Source organism: Megascapheus bottae, chromosome 19, assembly GCF_031878675.1.
Source record: "Megascapheus bottae isolate mThoBot1 chromosome 19, mThoBot2.hap1, whole genome shotgun sequence".
NCBI classification, from domain to species: Eukaryota; Metazoa; Chordata; class Mammalia; order Rodentia; family Geomyidae; genus Megascapheus; species Megascapheus bottae.
Genome location: NC_143527.1, coordinates 19279406 through 19298259, shown reverse-complemented (window position 1 = coordinate 19298259; position 18854 = coordinate 19279406). Strand labels below are relative to the sequence as shown.

Sequence of the window (18854 nt, the reverse complement as noted above, 5' to 3'; positions counted from 1 at the left end):
ATTGCCCATCAAAATATCTGAAATCATCAAAGAACAAACTTGGAATTTAGAATTCTGTGGCCAATCATTCTCAGCAGCTTTGGTTTTTTAAATGTCATTTATGCTTCAGGCTTAGCCAACCCAGACATCCACTACAACATGCTATCCTACATGTTCAAAAACTACATTCAGTTGTTGATGTGGTCCCAAGAGTCTTTCAGAGCGTCTCTAAATTCTGAAGCAATATTTTCTAAGCTCATCTTCTCAAGACTTGAAATTAGCCTTATATTATTCCAGGGAAAAACTGTATTTAATTGGGATGTTAGAACTGTTCAATGGTATTGAGTTGTCACTGTTTCTAGACTTTGTCAGTATTTATTGTAAACTTACATAAGCATGTGATGAATAAAAAGCAACTTACAGGCAAAGGAAACAGCTTTCCATTTACTTTTATACATAGACTATTGGGATAATTATCTTCTTGAGGGCAACTTGTCTCTGCCAAGCAAAGTCTGTATGGAAAAGAAAACCTTTCTTAGTATATTCAACCATACTTCTATGTTTTAAAATTCAGGGACTAGTACACAGTTTACAAGGACAAAATTTCAAACTTACCTCAGCTGAACTTGGACTGTATAATCTCTTCTGCCACCTGGCAAAAAATCCCTGTGACAACAACAAAAACAAAAAAGCAAGATTCAAAAACCACAACTTTCACACGAGTACTCACACAAGGGAGAATATATATATATATATATATATATATATATATATATATGCACACATCAGTGTACAGGTACACACACTTCTAAATGAAAGGAACGGACACATTAGTAACATAACAGAACCGGAAGGAAGTAGTGCTAAAGCCAAAAAGAGCTGACCCCACTGATTAATCTTCACAAGACCTAATAGAAACACCACCCCACCTCTAAATCTGAATTTAACGATCTATTCTAAATTTCATTATTGCTATCAGCTAAGGGAAGAAATTAAAAGGTGTAACAATAGCTCCTAAATTTGCTGTACACTGTAAATACCCAAGGAGCCTTAAAACCCAATGATTTGAGGGTTTGATCCTTACAGATTTCAATTTTATTCGTATGAAAAAAACCCTGAACATCTGAACTGGATTGACAGATTTCTGCCAGTCCTGGGCCTTGACCTTAGGGCCTGGCTACTGTCCCTGAGTTCTTTTGCTCAAGGCTAGCAGTCTACCATTTGAGCCACAGTGCTACTTCTAGCATTTTCTGTTTATATGGTACTGAGGAATCGGACCTAGGGCTTTATGGATACTAGGCAAGCACTCTGCCACTAAGCTACATTCCCAGTCCCTTCAATTGGATTTTTAAAAGCTTGAGAGTTGAGTCTAATAGAAATAGGCACACAGAAATGACACAAGAAGCAATGATTCAAATTCAGAATGTATAATATGCTAGAGTATTATTTCTCTTACTTCTACCTCTTTTACAGCTGTTACAATTTTAAGAGGAACCAGGGCTCCATGGAGAAGTGACTAATTTAAAAAAAAAAAAACACAAAAACAAAAAACAAAGATAGTTTGAGCATCTTATGATGCAAGAAGATCAAGGAGTGCTTCAAAGCAGATTTGGGAAGAAAAGAAAAAAGGAGCCAATCTGAAAGAATTCCCAGGGGCCAGGTGTGTGGCCTAGTAGTAGACTGCTTGCCTAGCATGCACAAAGACCGGGATTCAATTCTTCAGTACCACATATATAGAAAAAAAGCTGGAAGTAGTGCTGAGGCTCAAGTGGTAGAGCACTAGCCTTGAAGTCCTCAGGCCAGGACTGCCTCCCACTCCAAAAAGAAAAGAATTCCTAATAATGAACTGAGCTACAATATAAATTTCTGTAGTTATAGGTTATATTGCACAGCACACTTATACAGATATAAGTAAATGAAAGAATGAATGAGAAGGACAGTTGTCTCTTAAATGAAAAAATAAAGACAAAGGAAAGTCACCACTGCAATAGGAATGTTTTACTGAAGGAAAGATTCAATGAAGATTCACAAATGACTAATAAACTAGTTTCTATGCCCAGTCTCAAATTATCCTCCTCAGGATATATATTAATAACAAAAAAGAAATCAGTAACTTTGCAGTGCAGAAATTCAAGACACAGTACATGAACCTGGTAAAGTATCACAAGAAATAAGGTCTCTCGATATTATGTAGTAACTGATGACATACTGAGAAGAGGATATAACTGAAGATATTCTTCCCCACAATAGTCTCAATCTAACAATGTTAAAAAAAACAAATCAGATACAACTAAACTGAAGGGCATTTTATACTATATCTGATCATTATTCTTCAAAGGTGTCATTAAGTCTCTCAAGACAAGGAAAAATTAAGAAACACAAATTAAGCAAAATATGATTAGGATAACATAATTATTAAATGTGATTTGGAATTGATTAGCAGAAAAGTCAGTAATATTAACTAAAGTGCAGATTTCACCATCAGATGATAACTTTTCATATATTTTGCATATAAATGTAAGCTGCTGTTATTAAGGAAAGATAGGAAAAGGGTATATTACACTATGTTTGTAACTGTCTAGTAAGTCAAACCATTTCCTCAAAAAATCAAGGTAAAAAATCCTTAAGAGACAGAAAAAAGAGTGAGAGAAAGAAGTGAGAGAAGGGGTCACACTGTCCAAAAAGAAATGTATCCTTTACCTGATCTATCTAATTGTAACCTCTCTGTATATCACCTTTTTAATAACAATAACTGTGAAAAACTGAATAAAGCTAGAAATTATTTTAAGAAGTTAACCCAAGTGATATTCAATGAAACTGTCATGCTTGTAGTTGGCTTACAAATACTGTTGATTATTACTCCAGATACCAAACCTTTACTCCACTTAATTAAAAAAAACAAGCCAGGCACTGGTAGCTCACACCTCAACCCTAACTACTTCAGGAGTCTGAGGTCTGAGAATCATGCTTCAAAGACAGTCCAGGGCAGGAAAGGCTGTGAGATTCATCTCCAATTAACCAGAAAACTGGAAGTGAAGTTATGGTTCAAAGTAGGAGAGCACCAACCTTGTACAAAAATGGTCAGATACAATGCCTAGGCCCTGAGTTCAAGACCTGGGCAGGGAGGAGGCAAGAAGGGTATATACATAGACTTTCTGCATAACAGTTTGTGAAAAGTGCTGGGGTTTGTAGTGTACATGTGCATCTCTGTCATCTTTACTACAAATTAAGGTTAAAAATATGAAAAATAAATATCATTACAATTAGCTAATGGTCTAACACTGAGTACATTTGTACTGTGTAATCACCATTTATCTACAGAACATGACTTTAAGATAATTAAAAATTTAGTCATTACTTAACAAGTTAATAATATTTGAAGCCCAAACCTCAAAACAATACAAACATATAAAATGAAGAATTTGACAGTCAGCTCTCAAGTCACCTATTTACCTAACCAAGAAGCATCTCATCTTTATATTTACCATGTATTCATTTTTATATATTTACGCTTATAGTCAAATTATATGTGCATGCACACACACACTTCTTGAGGCAGTACTAGGGTTTGACCTTTTTATTGCCTGGGCTATTTTTGAAAGGGGTCTCACTTCCAGCCTATATATACATTTGGAGTGCAATACATTTATTTTAGGCTTCCAATTGTAGCTAGAATGACAGGCATACATGGTCACATCTAGCTTCTTTGGCTGACATATAGTCTCAGACTTCTGCTCAGGATGGCCAGACCATAATCCTCTCAATCTCAGCTTCCCACAAAGCTTAAGATAACAGACACACACCACACCCTCAACTATGGGTTGCGAAGAGGTTTCACGTATTTTTGGCCTGCATTGGCTTCAATCCACAAGCCTGCCATTTTCAGTTTCCTAGAGCTAGGATAACAAATTACAAACATGAGCCACCAGCTCTCACCTCACTCATACGTTCTCAAGGCAACTGTTAAGTAGTAAACTACTCACAATTTATTCTTGTTTTGGCCATTAAAAAAAAAGTATCTTAAAATAGGTATTTTCAGATCTACTTATTCTAACCATTGTCTTTCAAAAGTATACACAATATCCCAGTTTTTCCAAACTACCAAGGTTAACATCATCAGTCCTTATTGAATTGGCTCTTTTCATGTAACAACCTGCAGCATCAGTAAATCAACTGGTTCAAAAACAGGACTCAAAGCACCTTATAGAAAATGCCTTGTACTTACTATACACTGAGCAAGTGCTGATCTCAAACAAGTTTCATCATGGACACAAAATTAAAAACAAATGGTATGTTGGGTTTGTTTTTTTCTAGTCCTGTAGCTGGAACTCAGGGCCTGGGCACTGTCCTTGAGCTTTCTTAAGGCTAGTGCTCTACTACTCAAGCCACAGCATCACTTCCGGCTTTTTCGGTATATGTTATCAAGGAATGGAACCCATGGTTTCGTGCGTGCTAGGCAAGAACTCTACCACTAGGCCACCCACCCAGCCCGACTGATGATATGTACTTTTTAAAAGTCTTTAAAATTTTTTCAGTTTCACTTGTCAGTTGATTAGTATTCTCAAAATTTGATTAGTATTCTCAAAATTATCACAAGTCAATCTATCCAGGTATATACTGCTTTTCAGGAATCCCAAGTTTTAAAAATCTTGAGGGTTTTATTGAGGTGTATAATTTTAACAAATGTCATGTGACTAGTCCCAGAGTCTTCCAGAGAATAATATACTTTAAGTTAGTAGATGTTTTCAAGAATTATATGGTCCATATATTCAGATTCATTACCTTGGGAGATGGATCATACACACTTAACAAGAGACTAAAGACAGAAAAATCGGGCTGTAAACAACTCACTGAATTATGTTTAACAGAAAATTACCCAAGTTTATTAAACAATGCCCTTATTAAAAACTTTCTAGCATTTCAAACAAAAGTATTCAAAAAAGTTCCACAGTACTCTTTATAGTCTCAGAAAAATACTTTTCAATTTGCTTATGCTGCATCTTGTAAGAGGGCAACATTAGAGAGTCATATACACAAGTTACTAGCCAGGTGCTAGTGACTCACACCTATGATTAGATCTCTATGCAAGAGGCTGAGATCTGAAGATTACTGCACAAAGCAGGAATGTCTGTGAGACTCTGATCTCCAGTTAACCACTAGAAAGCCAGAAGTGAAGCTGTAGCTCAAGTAGTAGAGCACTAGCCTTGTCAAGGAAAAAAATCTCCTCAGGGATAGCATCCAGGCCTTAAATTTAAGTCCCAGTACTATCAATCATACAGTTACGTGTGCGTGAGCACACACACACACACGCACGCACGCACGCACGCATGCACATGCGCACACACAGATATTAACATTAAAGATGAACAAATTATTTGATTGGAAAAGTAGATAAAACACATTTCCTTTTCCATTTTTTCATTTATTTGTTCTTTCCAAATGTGCCTAGGTTCCTTCTATTTTCAAAATTAAACAGTACTTTCCTGAACTGTTATAAAATTTCTTCTAATTTTTGTTCAAGATGACTATAAAGCACCATTTGCCATAAATTGTTCAAGCTTTTTTCTTATCTAATAATATTTACTTTTACTCAAAAGTATTTATTGAAATGTACCTCATTTTGGAATTACAAAAACCTTATGAGCACCTTGTCTTTCAGTTGTTATCACATATTCTCCTTGACATAGTCTCCTTGGAAACTAGATCTTTCAATAAGAAATTGTGGTAAATGAGATTTTGTTTTTGTTAAACCTGGGGCTTGAACTCAGGACCTGTGGGCTATCATTGAGCCAGGGCACCAGCACCACTTCTGGACTTTTCCAAGTAGTTTATTAGAGATAAGAATCTCATGAGGGGGCCGGGAATTTGGCCTAGTGGTAGAGTGCTTGCCTAGCATGCACGAAGACCCAGGTTCAATTCCTCGGTACCACATGCATAGAAAAAAGCCAGGGGCCGGGAGTTTGGCCTAGTGGTTAAAGTGCTTGCCTAGAATGCATGAAGACCCAGGTTCGATTCCTCGGTACCACATACATAGAAAAAAGCCGGAACTGGTACTGAGGCTCAAGTGGTAGAGCTTTAGCCTTGAGAAAGTCCAAGGACATTGCTCAGACCCTGAGTTCAAGCCCAGGACTGGCAAAAAAAAAAAAAAGAAAAAGAAAAAGAAAAAAGCCAGAAATGGTGCTGAGGCTCAAGTGGTAGAGTTCTGACCTTGAGAAAGTCCAAGGACAGTGCTGAGGCCCTGAGCTCAAGCCCACTGGCAAAAAAAAAAAAAAAAAAAAGAATCTCATGAGGACTCTCCTACCTGGACTGGCTTCAAACCTGGGTCCTCAGATGTTAGCCTCCTGAGTAGCAAGGATTACAGGCATGAGCCACCAGCCCTGCTTAAATGAGTTTTTAAAGGTGGTTCATGCTGGTCTAATAAAAACATGATGTACAGAAGAGACAGAGCATATGAGGACATTATGAGGACACAAAAAATAAGCAAGCAAAAATGAAAGTACTAAGAAAAGTAAAACCAGTCAATATCTTGATACTGGGTAAGTCTTTAGAATTGTGAGAAATAAATTTCTGTTTAAACCATCTAGTATGTAGCACTGCCACGACATCACTAACAGACTGCACACATTCACAGAGAAACATTCTAAACTTTGCTCTTACCTTGATATGCATATCTCTCTAACTTGTTGAGGTGTCAAAGCAAAAATAAAAAACTTCTCTTGAAATCGTTGAATGCTGCTTTGAACTGAGAAAAGGAGGGGGGAAAAAAACATTTCATTAACAAATCCAAGGATCTAAGTATTTACAATAACCAGGTACTTTTGATAAAGTGTCCACAAATGCTCAAATTCTAAAACCAAGTATGTAATAAACTGCATTAGTCTTGGAATTACAAGTAAAAGTCATTCCCAAGGAGTTTCCTTAATTCTAAATATTTATTCATTCTTTAAAATACTAACTACCCTGTACTGTTACAATATTACAAATTGTTAAGATAATATTCCATACTGGATAATACCCTTATATAGAAAGAGTCAAAGGGTAGAAACCTACCCCAGAGGAATGCTATCCAAGAACTACAGGCTTTGTTATGCCATGTTCTCAGTGCCTTACAGTCATTTAGAGCATAGAAGAAAATGCAGTATTTCAAACTTACAAATAAATAAGCTACAATACAGAATTATGATTTACTTACAAAAAAGATTACCTAAATGGGTGCTGTGAGTTTGGCCTAGTGGTAAAGTGCTTGCCTAGCATGCATGAAGACCCGGGTTTGATTCCTTGGCACCACATATATAAAAAAAGCTGGAAGTGACACTGTGGCTCAAGTGGTAGAGCTCTAGCCTTAAGAAAGCCTAAGGACAGTGCTCAGGCCCTTAGTTCAAGAAGTGTCTAAAGTAGACTCCTGTACTTCAGACATATTTTTCCTTGATTTCTATTATGCTAGAAAAGTATAGGAATGGAATCTCATAATATGTATGAATACAAAATATAAAAACATTCTTAAACAATGGTTAACAGAAATAAAGCTTTCTTTCATGTTAACTAAGGAATCCATTTTTGATAACTTGTTTCAGAGTACATTAAAACAGATCTCATCATAATAGAAAGCAATCATCACAACAGTCAATTAGGGAAGTCAGAGAATTGAAGTCTAATACTTATTAAATATAATGAGTTTGGGAGCCGGAGACATGGCTCAACTGGTAGAGGGCCAGCCAATTTGCAAAGTGTCAGGTACTGAATTTGAGTCCTGGGCTTAGAACAGCAACAACAAAAATAGTGACTTTAATCTGGGCACTGGTGGCTAATATCTATAATTCTGGGATGCTGAAATGAGTAGGAGAGAAGGTCCAGGCCCGCCCAGGAACAAAAATTCACAAGACTCCCCCTTTTTTTGTCGGTGGTGGGGCTTGAACTGTGGGCCTGGGTGCTGTCCCTGAGCTCTTCAGCTCAAGGCTACCACTCTACCCCTTGAGCCAAAGCGCCACTTCGGGTTTTCTAGTGGTTAACTGGATATGAGTCTCACTTTGAACAGCAATCTTCAGATCTCAGCCTGCTGAATAGCTAGGATTACAAGTGTGAGCCACCATACCAGGCCAAGACTCGCTTGTTTTTTTGTTTTTTTTTTGGGGGGGGGGTGTTTGAGGAGGGGAAAAGAGTCAAGGGGCTTGAACTCTGGGTCTTGGCATTGTTCCTGAGCTCTTAAGCTCAAGGCTGCCACCCTACCCTTGAGCCCCAGCCCTATCCTAGAGCCATAGACCCACCTCCCATTTTCTAGAGATTATTTGGAGATGAGAGTCTCAGCTTTGTGGGCTTTGAAGTGCCTGGGCTGGGAGCTGACTTTGAACCAAGATCCTCAGATCTCAGCCTCCCAAATAGCTAGGATTACAGGCGTGAGCCACCATACCTGGAAAGACTTCCTTAATATGAGGGAATCTCGATGCAGCAGCACCAAACATGAAAACCCAAAATAGGCAGATTGCAGTCTGGGTGCATGAATAGGCAGGAAGTGAAAACCTATTTCAAAATTTATAACTGGAAAATGGGGATGGATGCATGACTCAGTGATATAATGCCTGCCTTGAAAGCATGCAGCCCACTGAAGTGAAACTATGGCTCAAATGGTAGTGTTAGTGTTGAGCAAAAAAGCTGAAGGATAGTACCCAGATCCTGAGTTCAAGCAATAGGACCCCCATAAAAAGTAGTAGTAGTGGTGGTGGTGGTAGTACTGTTTTTACAGAACCTCAAAGAACCTTGAAAATCCAAAAACAACCTGAGGAACAAGGCTAGAAAATTCACTTACAGATTTCAAAATACTGTGCAGGGGGCTCAAGCCTATAATCCTAACTACTCACAGCAGGCAGAGATCAAATCAAGGCTGGAAGCTAGCCAGCAAAAAACAGACATTTAACAAGACAGGTATAGTGGTGTGCCCTTATAAGCTAGCTATTCAGATAAACGCCATTAGCAGATCCCTGAGATCCAAATCTTACTCCAGGAGAAAAACTGGACACTTACTATAATATAACCTGGCAGGGGACTCTACACAAGGTAGAGTCTAGCAAATTCCATACAAAAATTCAAACCAAGGACAACAACAACAAAACAAACTTACTACATAGTTATAAATACTCATATAGTGATTAAAAGAGACACCTAGAAAAGAGTGATTAAGTTTGTGTGTTATGGTCAAGTGATTTTTAATAAGGGTGCAAAGACAAAAGGGGAAAGGATAGGCTTCCCAACTAATTATTTTGTAAAAATGAGAAGAGGGGGCTGGGAGTCTGGCCTAGTGGTAGAGTGCGTGCCTACCATGCACAAAGACCTGGGATTGATTCCTCTGTACCACACACATAGAAAAAAGCCGGAAGTGGTGCTGAGGCTCAAGTGGTAGAGCTCTAGCCTTGAAAAAGTCTAAGGACAGTGCGTAGGCCCTGAGCTCAAGCCCAGGACTGGCCAAAAAAAAAGAAAAGAAAAAATATAAGAAGATACGATATCTACACACAAAAGAATAAAGTTGGGGCTGGGAGTTTGGCCTAGTGGTAGAGTGCTTGCCTAGCATGCACAAAGACCCAGGTTCGATTCCTCGGTACCACATACATAGAAAAAAGTCAGAAGTGGTGCTGAGGCTCAAGTGGTAGAGTGCTAGCCTTGAGAAAGACCAAGGACAGTGCTCAGGCCCTGAGCCCAAGCCCAGGACTGGCAAAAAATGAAAGGAAGGAAGGAAGGAAGGAAGGAAGGAAGGAAGGAAGGAAGGAAGGAAGTTAGGCCGGCAGCGGAGCCTAGTGGTAGTGCTTACCTAGGATGCATGAAGCCCCCCAAAAAATACAAGTGGCACTGTGGTTCAAGTGTCCAAGGACAGTGCCCAGGCCCTGAGTTCAAGCCCCAGGACTGGCGCGCACGCGCACACACACACACACAAACTGTACATCATCAAATAATTCTGCACCAAAATATACTATCAATAAGGTAAAAAAAGGGGTGGGGGCAACTCATAGAATGGAAGAAAATGTTTACAAATCATAAATCTGGTAGGCCATATGTCAAATATCTATAAATATGCTAAAAATAGCCAGGTGCTGTGAATCATGCCTGTAATTCTAGTTACTCAGAACCTCAGATCTGAAGTTCACAGTTTGAAGCCAGCCCAGGCAGGAAAAGTCCTCTTTGCCTCCTGTAAACTACTCAGAAAAAGCCTGAAGTGGTGCTGTGGCTCAAGTGGTAGAACATTAGCCTTGAGCAAAATAAACTCAGAAATAGTGCCTAGGCCCTGAGTTCCAGCTCCACAACTGACACAAAAACAAAAAATACTAAAAATACTAAGATACACATACATAAAAAAAAAGCCAAAAAATAAAATAAAATGGACAAAGCAGCCTGGCTTAATTGCTCTTTTAGAGGCAATTTCTTCCTTTTGTAGAAAATTGACAGATTCTTCCAAATAAAAACAGATGACTAAAAGTAATTTTTAGCAGGACATGATGTGGCACGTAGTAGTAATCGTAGCATCTGGGAGACAATGTGAATTTGAGCCCAACCTGGTCTATATCATGATACCCTTTCTCAAAAGAAAAGCAAAAAAAAAAGGGGGAGCAAAGGCATGAATAGGCATTTGTCCGATGATTTACAAATGGTCAATAAGCACATAAAGATATTCAATATCACAATCAGACATGAATCAAACTACAAGAAATTACCTCCCACTTATTAAAATGGCCACCACCATATGAACCAGAGAAGGAAAATGGAGGGAAAAAGTGGGGATGAGAAGGAAGGAGGTTTAGCAAGAAAATGAACTGCTGAGGGCCGGGAGATTGGCCTAGTGGTTAAAGTGCTTGCCTAGCATGCACGAAGACCGGGGTTCGATTCCTCGGTACCACATACATAGAAAAAAAGCCGGAAGTGGTGCTGAGGCTCAAGTGGTAGTGCTCTGGCCTTGAGAAAGTCCAAGGACAGTGCTCAGGCCCTGAGCTCAAACCCAGGACTGGCCAAAAAAGAAAAAAAAAAAGAAAATGAACTGCTGGCAGAAACGTAAAATGGTACAGCTGCTGTTTAAAATGCTATGGTCTATAGAGTTAGGCATGATGGTTAAAAGCCAGCCATCCTAGCTACTTGGCAGGTAAATTCAGAGAATCACAGTATGAAGCCAAGTCAAGCTAAGCTCAAGAACTTGTGAGACTCAATCAATAGCTGGATGTAAGGGCTGCATCCATCACCAACAACGGGAAAAAGCATAAGTAGAAGGCAGAAATCCAGGCTATCCAGGGTATAAAGCATGACTTACCTTGAAAATAACCAATGCAAAAAGGGAGCTAGAGGAGTGCCTACCTAACAAGCATGAGACATGAGTTAAATCCCCAATATCGAACTGTCACTAAAAAAAAAAAAATCAAAATGGGCCTGTTATCCAAGCACTGAGGAGGCTATGGCAAAAGGATCTCAAAAAAAAAAAAAAAACCAGCCTAAAAGGAGACCCTGTCTCAAATATTTATTAATAGATAGGTTTTAGACAAACACATACATAGACACACACACACACATATGTATATATGTAGAGAAAAATACATAGACAAAGAGAGCACTAAGGACAGTAAGTTACATAAGCCTCTTCAGAAGACTGCATGAATTTATTTATATAAACTACCTAGAGTATTAACAAAGTACAATGGTTAGGGTTGGGAATGTGGCTCAATCACAGAGCAAATACTCAGTATGTTAAGAGCCTAGAGTTCAATCCTCAATGTCTTATTCCCAGAATCCTAGCTACTCAGGAGGCTGAGATTTGATGACTTGAGGTTTAAAACCAGCCTAAACAGTGAGATTCTTATCTCTAATCACCAAAAGGCCAGTAGTGGAGCTTTAGCTCAAATGGCTTGCTAGCCTTGAGCAAAAACATAAAGGACAGCACTCAGGCCCTGAGTTCTGGCATTAAAAAAAAAAAAAAAAAAGTAGTTCGCCAGAAGGGGAAAAAGCTGAGATGTGATTCCAGTTTCACAAGATAAAAAAAATTTCTGGAAATGGATGCTGCTAAAAGATATAAAAGACACACAGGAGTTTAGGCTAGTGGTAGAGTACTTGCCTAGCACGAAGACCCAGGTTTGATTCCTCAGTACCACATACATAGAAAAAAGCCAGAAATGGTGCTGTGATTCAAGTGGTAGAGCTCTAGCCTTGAGAAAGCCCAAGAGCCCAAGGACAGTGCCTAAAACCTGAGTTCAAGGCCCAGGACTGGCCAAAAAAAAAAAAAAGATACAGAATGTGAATATACTTAAGACATTGAACTATACATTTTAAAACCACCAAGAACCAAGTATGTAGCACTGCTGAGGCAGGAGGGACATGAATTCAGGGCCAGCCTGGGCTGCAGTAAGACTACTGTCTCCAAAAAAATCAACAAAGTCAAGATGCTATCACAATTATTTTAGCTTAACAAAAAGTTGGAAAAATAGAGCAAATGGCATGAGGTTTTATGTTAGACTTCAGTTATGGCTGCTTGTATTTTATTTACCCATACATTTAAACATTTGCATTAATGCCTCAAATTGAAAGAATTAACAGTAAATCACAATCAATAGTTCAAAGTTGATTTTCCTTTCTTGTCCAGAAAAAAACTGATTTCTCTCACACTTACCTAAACTTGTGGGCTTGATGAGAACATCAAGAACATCATAAAAGGGCAGGTTTTTTAACTGCACATCAGGATGGACAGGAGGAATTGGAGGAGATGGTTGCTGCATCTCAAATGTGGGCTTAGTATCTTGAAGCAGCACAGAACCAACAGGAGATGATGGTGAGTGAGGTGTAACTGATGTGGAAGGCAACGAGTGGATTCCAGCCACAGCCAAGTCAGGTTCTACAGGTGATGAACTACCATCCAAATTGAAAACAGATGACTTGATTGTGGATAAATCAGAAAGTCCTTCAAGAGTCCGTGGATATCGGCGTCTATACAATTCTCGGATTTTAATCTGAACCGCAGGGCTACAGCCACTCTTCAATAAATGCAGTGCCCTCATCAGGAGGTCATGCTTGCGTCCACTTTTATTTCGTCCAGCAAAGCCTAATAACACTTGTAGTTCAGAAACCCTAAAACTAGAAACCATATTCTAAAAGAAAAGAAAAAGAAGCGAACAGTCATTGTTAAGCACATAAAAATTCTAAAATCTGTTGTTTCCTGCAGTCCATCAACTTTTATGTATTAGTAACCAGCATTATACTATCTAGAATGATTAATATTCATGAAGCCAACTTTTCAGATTAAAAATCTAAAAGTTACATTGTTTAAGCCTCTTAACTGGGCATGGACACCTCAAAACTAGCCAGATGCAATGGCTCACACCTGTAATCCTAGTTACTCAGGAGGCTGAGATCTGAGGATCAAGGTTCAAAGCCAGCCCGGGCACAAAAGGACCTGAGACTCTTATCTCCAATTAACCTCTAGAAAATAGGAAGTGGGGCTTGGTCCAAGGGTAGGGCGGTAAGCTAAAGAGTTCAGGGGCAGTGCCCAGGCTGAGTTCAAGCCCCATGACCCACAAAAAACAAAAACAAAAAAAAAAAACCTGGCACACATGCACACACACAAACTATATTTTAAAATATTAGACTACAATACTAGTCTATAATTCCTATACATGGGAAGTGGGGATAGAGATGGGATCTTGAGTTCTAAGCTACAAAGTTACTTCAAGACTACATTCAACTACAAGAACTTGTCTCAAAGTTTATAACAATCAAGTCAAAATTCATATGCATCTTATCTAGCAGTAAATAAAAACTTCCAAACCCAAGAGAAAAAGACCTTCAGAGAGTAAGGAACTGAGTAGCCATAAGATAAGCTCTAGACAGCAAGATCACCCTCTATGCTACTCTATTGACTTTTCTTAGATGTTAAAACATTAAAGCTTCACATTTCTCCTGTTATTTATTCAACAAAACTTAAGTTCTTTTAACCACTTGCTGCCCCATTGCCTCAATAACCTGACTGCTTTAGCTACTTAGTGGTTTTCAATCTGTAAACCACACCAGTCAGAATTTACCTATAAAGATCAATGGATGTATGTGCAAGGCAGGGCAGAGACAGACACAGACAAGACACAGAGGGGCAGACACAAAGAAAAGGTAGACTTCTTGGAGCTAACCAAAGCCCTTGGGGTCTTATCTCAGGACACATCTTCTTACTATACCTTTTAGTTTTCCTACCTTCCAGATCAGTAAGGAATATCTACAGCAGCCTGGATTACCTTCAATAAAGACTAAAGGTCTTATCTGGGCATCCAGAGAATGGCAGAGAGTTATTTAAAAACAAAACAAACAAAAAAAAAGAAGACGACAGATAAAGGCTTACAACCATGAATATGGAATTACTGGATTCTGACCAGCAGACAGAATGGTATTTGAACTACAAAATGCTGAAAAGACAAGACACACCACCAGAAACACAACTAAAGATAATGAATGAATGAAAAGGACCCTATGGAACACTTGAAAACTGTAGTTAAGAGGTCAAACCCTGGCTCTAAGAGTTAGAACTCTGGAAAAGTCATTTCATCTGCCTGCTCATCAATTTCTACTTCAGAAGAACAATAATGACCCTCTTCTTGATTTAGCACTCGAATAATCTCCAAAATGCTTTCAAAATAGGATTATATGGATTTTTTTACTTTGTTTTCAAACCAAGTTCAAAACTTGGTCCTTCTTCTAGCATGTAGTTTAAGGAGGGTCATCCGAAGAATAAAGCTAGTCCACTAGAAGTACTACTAAAAATGGATTTCTGGGGAAAGTGAAGGAAGGGGTGACATCATGCCAAAAAAAAAGAAAAAAGGCAATCATTACTTGACTTAGAAAATGGTAAACTCTCTGTACACCTTAATACTAACAATAAAAGCATATTACACACACACACACACACACACACACACACACAGAATGGATTTCAACTATTTTCTTTCACTCATTTCTGGTGTCTACAACTTTGGTCTAATATTTTCAAAGCAGACTCTTCCACTCTATTCTCCTGCCTCCCCTAAAGCTCCCAAAATCTGCCTTTCAATATTTCAGTTACAATTGGTATTGACTCTAGGTATAGAAATTTCTATACAGGGAAACATGTTGGCATAATTAATTTTTTTTTAAAGCTACATAAGAACTGGGCACTGGCAGCTCTCTCTGCTCTCTCATCTTATTCAGGAGGCTGAGGGCCAAAAGATCAAGGTTCAAAGACAGCATAAGCAGAAAAATCCGTAAGATTCTATCCTCAAAATAATCAACCAAATGCTAGGCTGGAAGTATGGCTCAAGTGGAATAGTGTCAGCTGAAGAAGCAAGAAATCAAATCTTCAAGAGCACAGGAGGCTAAGTTTAAACCTCAATGCAAGAAAAAAAAATAGTATAAGTCTGAGGCTATGGCTCAGTGGTAGAGTATTTGTCTAGGAGACACATGGCCTGACAATCTATCTCTAGCCCCACAACTACTAAACTGAATTCTAAAAACAAAAAAAAACCTAAGACTAGCTTGCTTCTTTACATTTAAGATATACACAAAACAATTTATATGTATGTTTAAGCTAATATATTATTTAACTGAAAGATTACATATACCAATGAAGGCAAGCTGAAGTCACTACACTTAGAAAATATCTCACTGAACTGGAAACAAATGGTTACATGTAACCAAATAACAATGTTTCTTTGAAGGTTAAAGATACCCCGAAGATCAATCAAACAACAAAAACAAAACCCCAAAAACCAGAAAAAGAAAAATCACACTATAGCCATCAGGTCTTTGACAAAGGACCCAAAAGCATACACTGGAGAAAGACAGCTTCTTCAACAAATGATGCTAGGAAACTGATTTTTTGCAAAAGATAAATCATTATCCCTGTTTAAAAAAAATTAAAATAAATGAATGAAAGACCACATGTAAGACCTAAAACTACTACAGGAAAACACATGGCCAATTCTGAAAGATATAGGCATAGGTAATTATTTTCTAAATATGACTTCAATTGTCCAGAATAAAAGGAAAAAAAATGGTAAATGGTACTGCATTAAATTAAAAGTATTTGTACATTCCCTGCTTCAGACACATGAAACGTTGATCTAAACTTGGATAAGGGCACAAAGACAAAACTGCTATGAAAATTTCCTGTTCCTGGAAGAGGAGGTGAGGCTCAAGCAGCAGCCTCTCACTAAGCAAGAACACAAGGCCCAGTTTTGGCACAAAATTTTGTTTTCCCCTTCTTCTTTCCCTTTGTCAGCTTCTCTACCCCCACTAATGCTTTCACTTAACTGTATTATTATAGCTAATTCTTTAGGATTAAATAGGTGTAAATAAACAGTATTTCTGAGGCTAAAAAAGTTTCTGCTGCTAGTGTCACTGGCTCATGCCCGTAATCCTAGCTACTCAGGAGGCTGAGATTTGAGGATCTCAGTTCAAAGCCAGCCTAGGCATGAAAGTCTGTGAGACTCTTATCTCCAGTTAACCACCAGAAAATCAGAAGGGGTACTATAGCTCAAGTAGTAGAGCAATAGCCTTTAGCTTAAGAGCTCAGGGACAACGTCCAGGCCCAGAGTTCAAACCACACGATCGACCAAAAAAAAATTGTTACCAAACAATTACTAGAAGAGAGAAAAATCTTCATCTGCTATTCAATGGATAAAGGATTAATATCCAAAATACACAGGTGTCAAAAAATTAAAACAGGAAAAAGAAATTATCCAATTAACAGGCAAATCAGTTGACAATTCTATAGAGAACTACAAATGACTTATAAGTACATGAAGAAGTTCAATACTCTTAGCCATAAAGAAAATGCAAACTACAGCAAAATAATGTATTACCCAAATCAGAATGCCAATCAAGAAAACAACAACAAATACTTCCAAGGATGTAAAGGAGAAGGAACCTTCATACACTGCTGATAGAGCTTCACTACTGTGAGAATCAGAACAGAGGTTCATTCATATATAACACTAAAAATAGACCTACTCTTTTTTTTTTTTCCTTGTTGGTCATGGGCTTTAACACAGGACCCTGGGCAAAGCCCCTGAGCTGGGTTTTTGTTTGTTTAGGTGCTAACTCAACCACTTTGAGCCACAGCTCCGCTTCTAGTTTTTTGGTGATTAGTTAGGAGTCTCATAGCATGCCCAGGCTGGCTTTGAACCATGATCCTCATTATCTCAGCCCCTGAGTAGTTAGGATTACAGGCATGAGCCACCAGCTCCCAGCTGACCTATCCTTCTCTATGATGTCACTATACCACCATCCAACAGTCTAAATATAATACGCAAGAGAGATATTTATATACATAGGTTTACTGCAGAATTAGTCACAATGGCCAAGTAGTGTAATCAGCTTAGGTACCAATTGATGTATGGATAAAGAAAACAATGGCTTATATATGTATGTACACACAAACACCCCATTGAATACTGTTCAACCACAAAGATAAATAATGTCATTTACAAGAAAATGGATGAAGTGGAGATCACCATGTTAATAGAGAAAAGCCAAACATTGGGCTGGAGGCATGGCTCAAATATCAAGATTCCCAGCAATGAACAAGCAAGCTAAGTAAACTTGAAACCCTAAAATAACAACAGCAACAAGAAGAGGAAAAGAAAAAGGAAACTCATTCAAAATCCTATGTGCTGGTTCATTACTAGAGACCGAAGATGACAATGAAGACCATGGCAACCACGACAATGACAACAGTAGTGGTAATGGGACATGCTGTAAAAGGGGGGACTGCCTTGGAAGAGATCCAAGGGAGTAGGAAAAGGAGGCCACACTGAGGGGGGATTAACGATATATCTCTATATACATGAAGACAGCACAATGAAACCCACCAATTTGTCTGAAATGAAATGAATTTGCTCAAAGTACACTGTGTAAATTACAAAAATAGCACATATTACAATCAAGAAAACCATTCTATAGAGATCTAAAATCCCCTTGTGTAACTGATGGACACCAAATATTAAAACTTAGTTTTAAAAGACTAAAAAATAGCTACTTAGGAGGCTGCGATCTGAGGACTGAGGTTTAAAGCCAGCTCATGCAGGAGAGTCATCTTCAATTAAGTACCACAAAAGCTGGATGTAGAGCTGTTGGCTCTAAGGACAGAACAGTAGCCTCGAGCAGAAAAGTCAAAAGGAGAGTACCCAGGCCTTGACTCCAGAACCAGTGATAATCAAGTATCCCAATTTTAGTTAAATAAAAGTATTGTTTTCAGACAGGAAAGGGAACAAAGTGACTGCAGTCTAAATATTTCCCATAAATATTTCCTTGAGGTTCCTTGAAAGAATTAGCTGGTTATAGATGTGAAGGCGAAAAAACATAAGAGGATCCTAGAACATTTTATCATACCAGAAAATTTTCTAAGTTCACTGCTCAATATTTTCTCCTGAATATATTGAAAAAAACTTTAAGGCTGTGTTCAATGTTTGAAATCAACAAAGTACACCAAATTAATAGTTGAAAGGCATATGATCAAATCAATCAATACAGAAAAAGAATTCCTCAACTGGATAAATATCTATATCACATGCACTCACACACACAGAACCTAGAGCTCAGATTTCCTGAACAGTGAAGGGAATGTTTTCTACCTAATAACAGCAGTAAAACAAGGATGTCTACTCTATCCACTAATTTGACCTAGTAATTATAGTAGAAAAAGACAAAAAAATGAACAGCAAGGTGAAAAATACTTAAAACTATTTGCAGATGTCATATCTACTCTACATAGGAATCCCATCAAGTCAACAAAACTCCCAAAAATTTACAAATGAATTAGGCAAAAAAAATCACAGGAGATAATGCCAATACACAAAAACTAATCACATCATTCTAAACTAACAATGGACATATGCGAA

At 38.2% G+C, this 18854-nt stretch overlaps 1 protein-coding gene across 6 annotated transcripts in view; it reads right to left on the bottom strand.

The window, feature by feature from the left end:
- Positions 1-18854, bottom strand: part of Pias2 (protein inhibitor of activated STAT 2) — a 55701-nt gene that overhangs the window by 24830 nt on the left and 12017 nt on the right. For all 6 annotated transcript variants that reach the window (XM_090353158.1, XM_090353153.1, XM_090353156.1 and 3 more), the window contains 4 exons: positions 12611-13085; positions 6637-6721; positions 595-645; positions 401-491 (listed from right to left, as the gene is read on the bottom strand). In XM_090353158.1, the coding sequence (XP_090209284.1) occupies positions 401-491; positions 595-645; positions 6637-6721; positions 12611-13085 (702 nt within the window). The remainder of the gene's footprint in view (positions 1-400; positions 492-594; positions 646-6636; positions 6722-12610; positions 13086-18854) is intronic.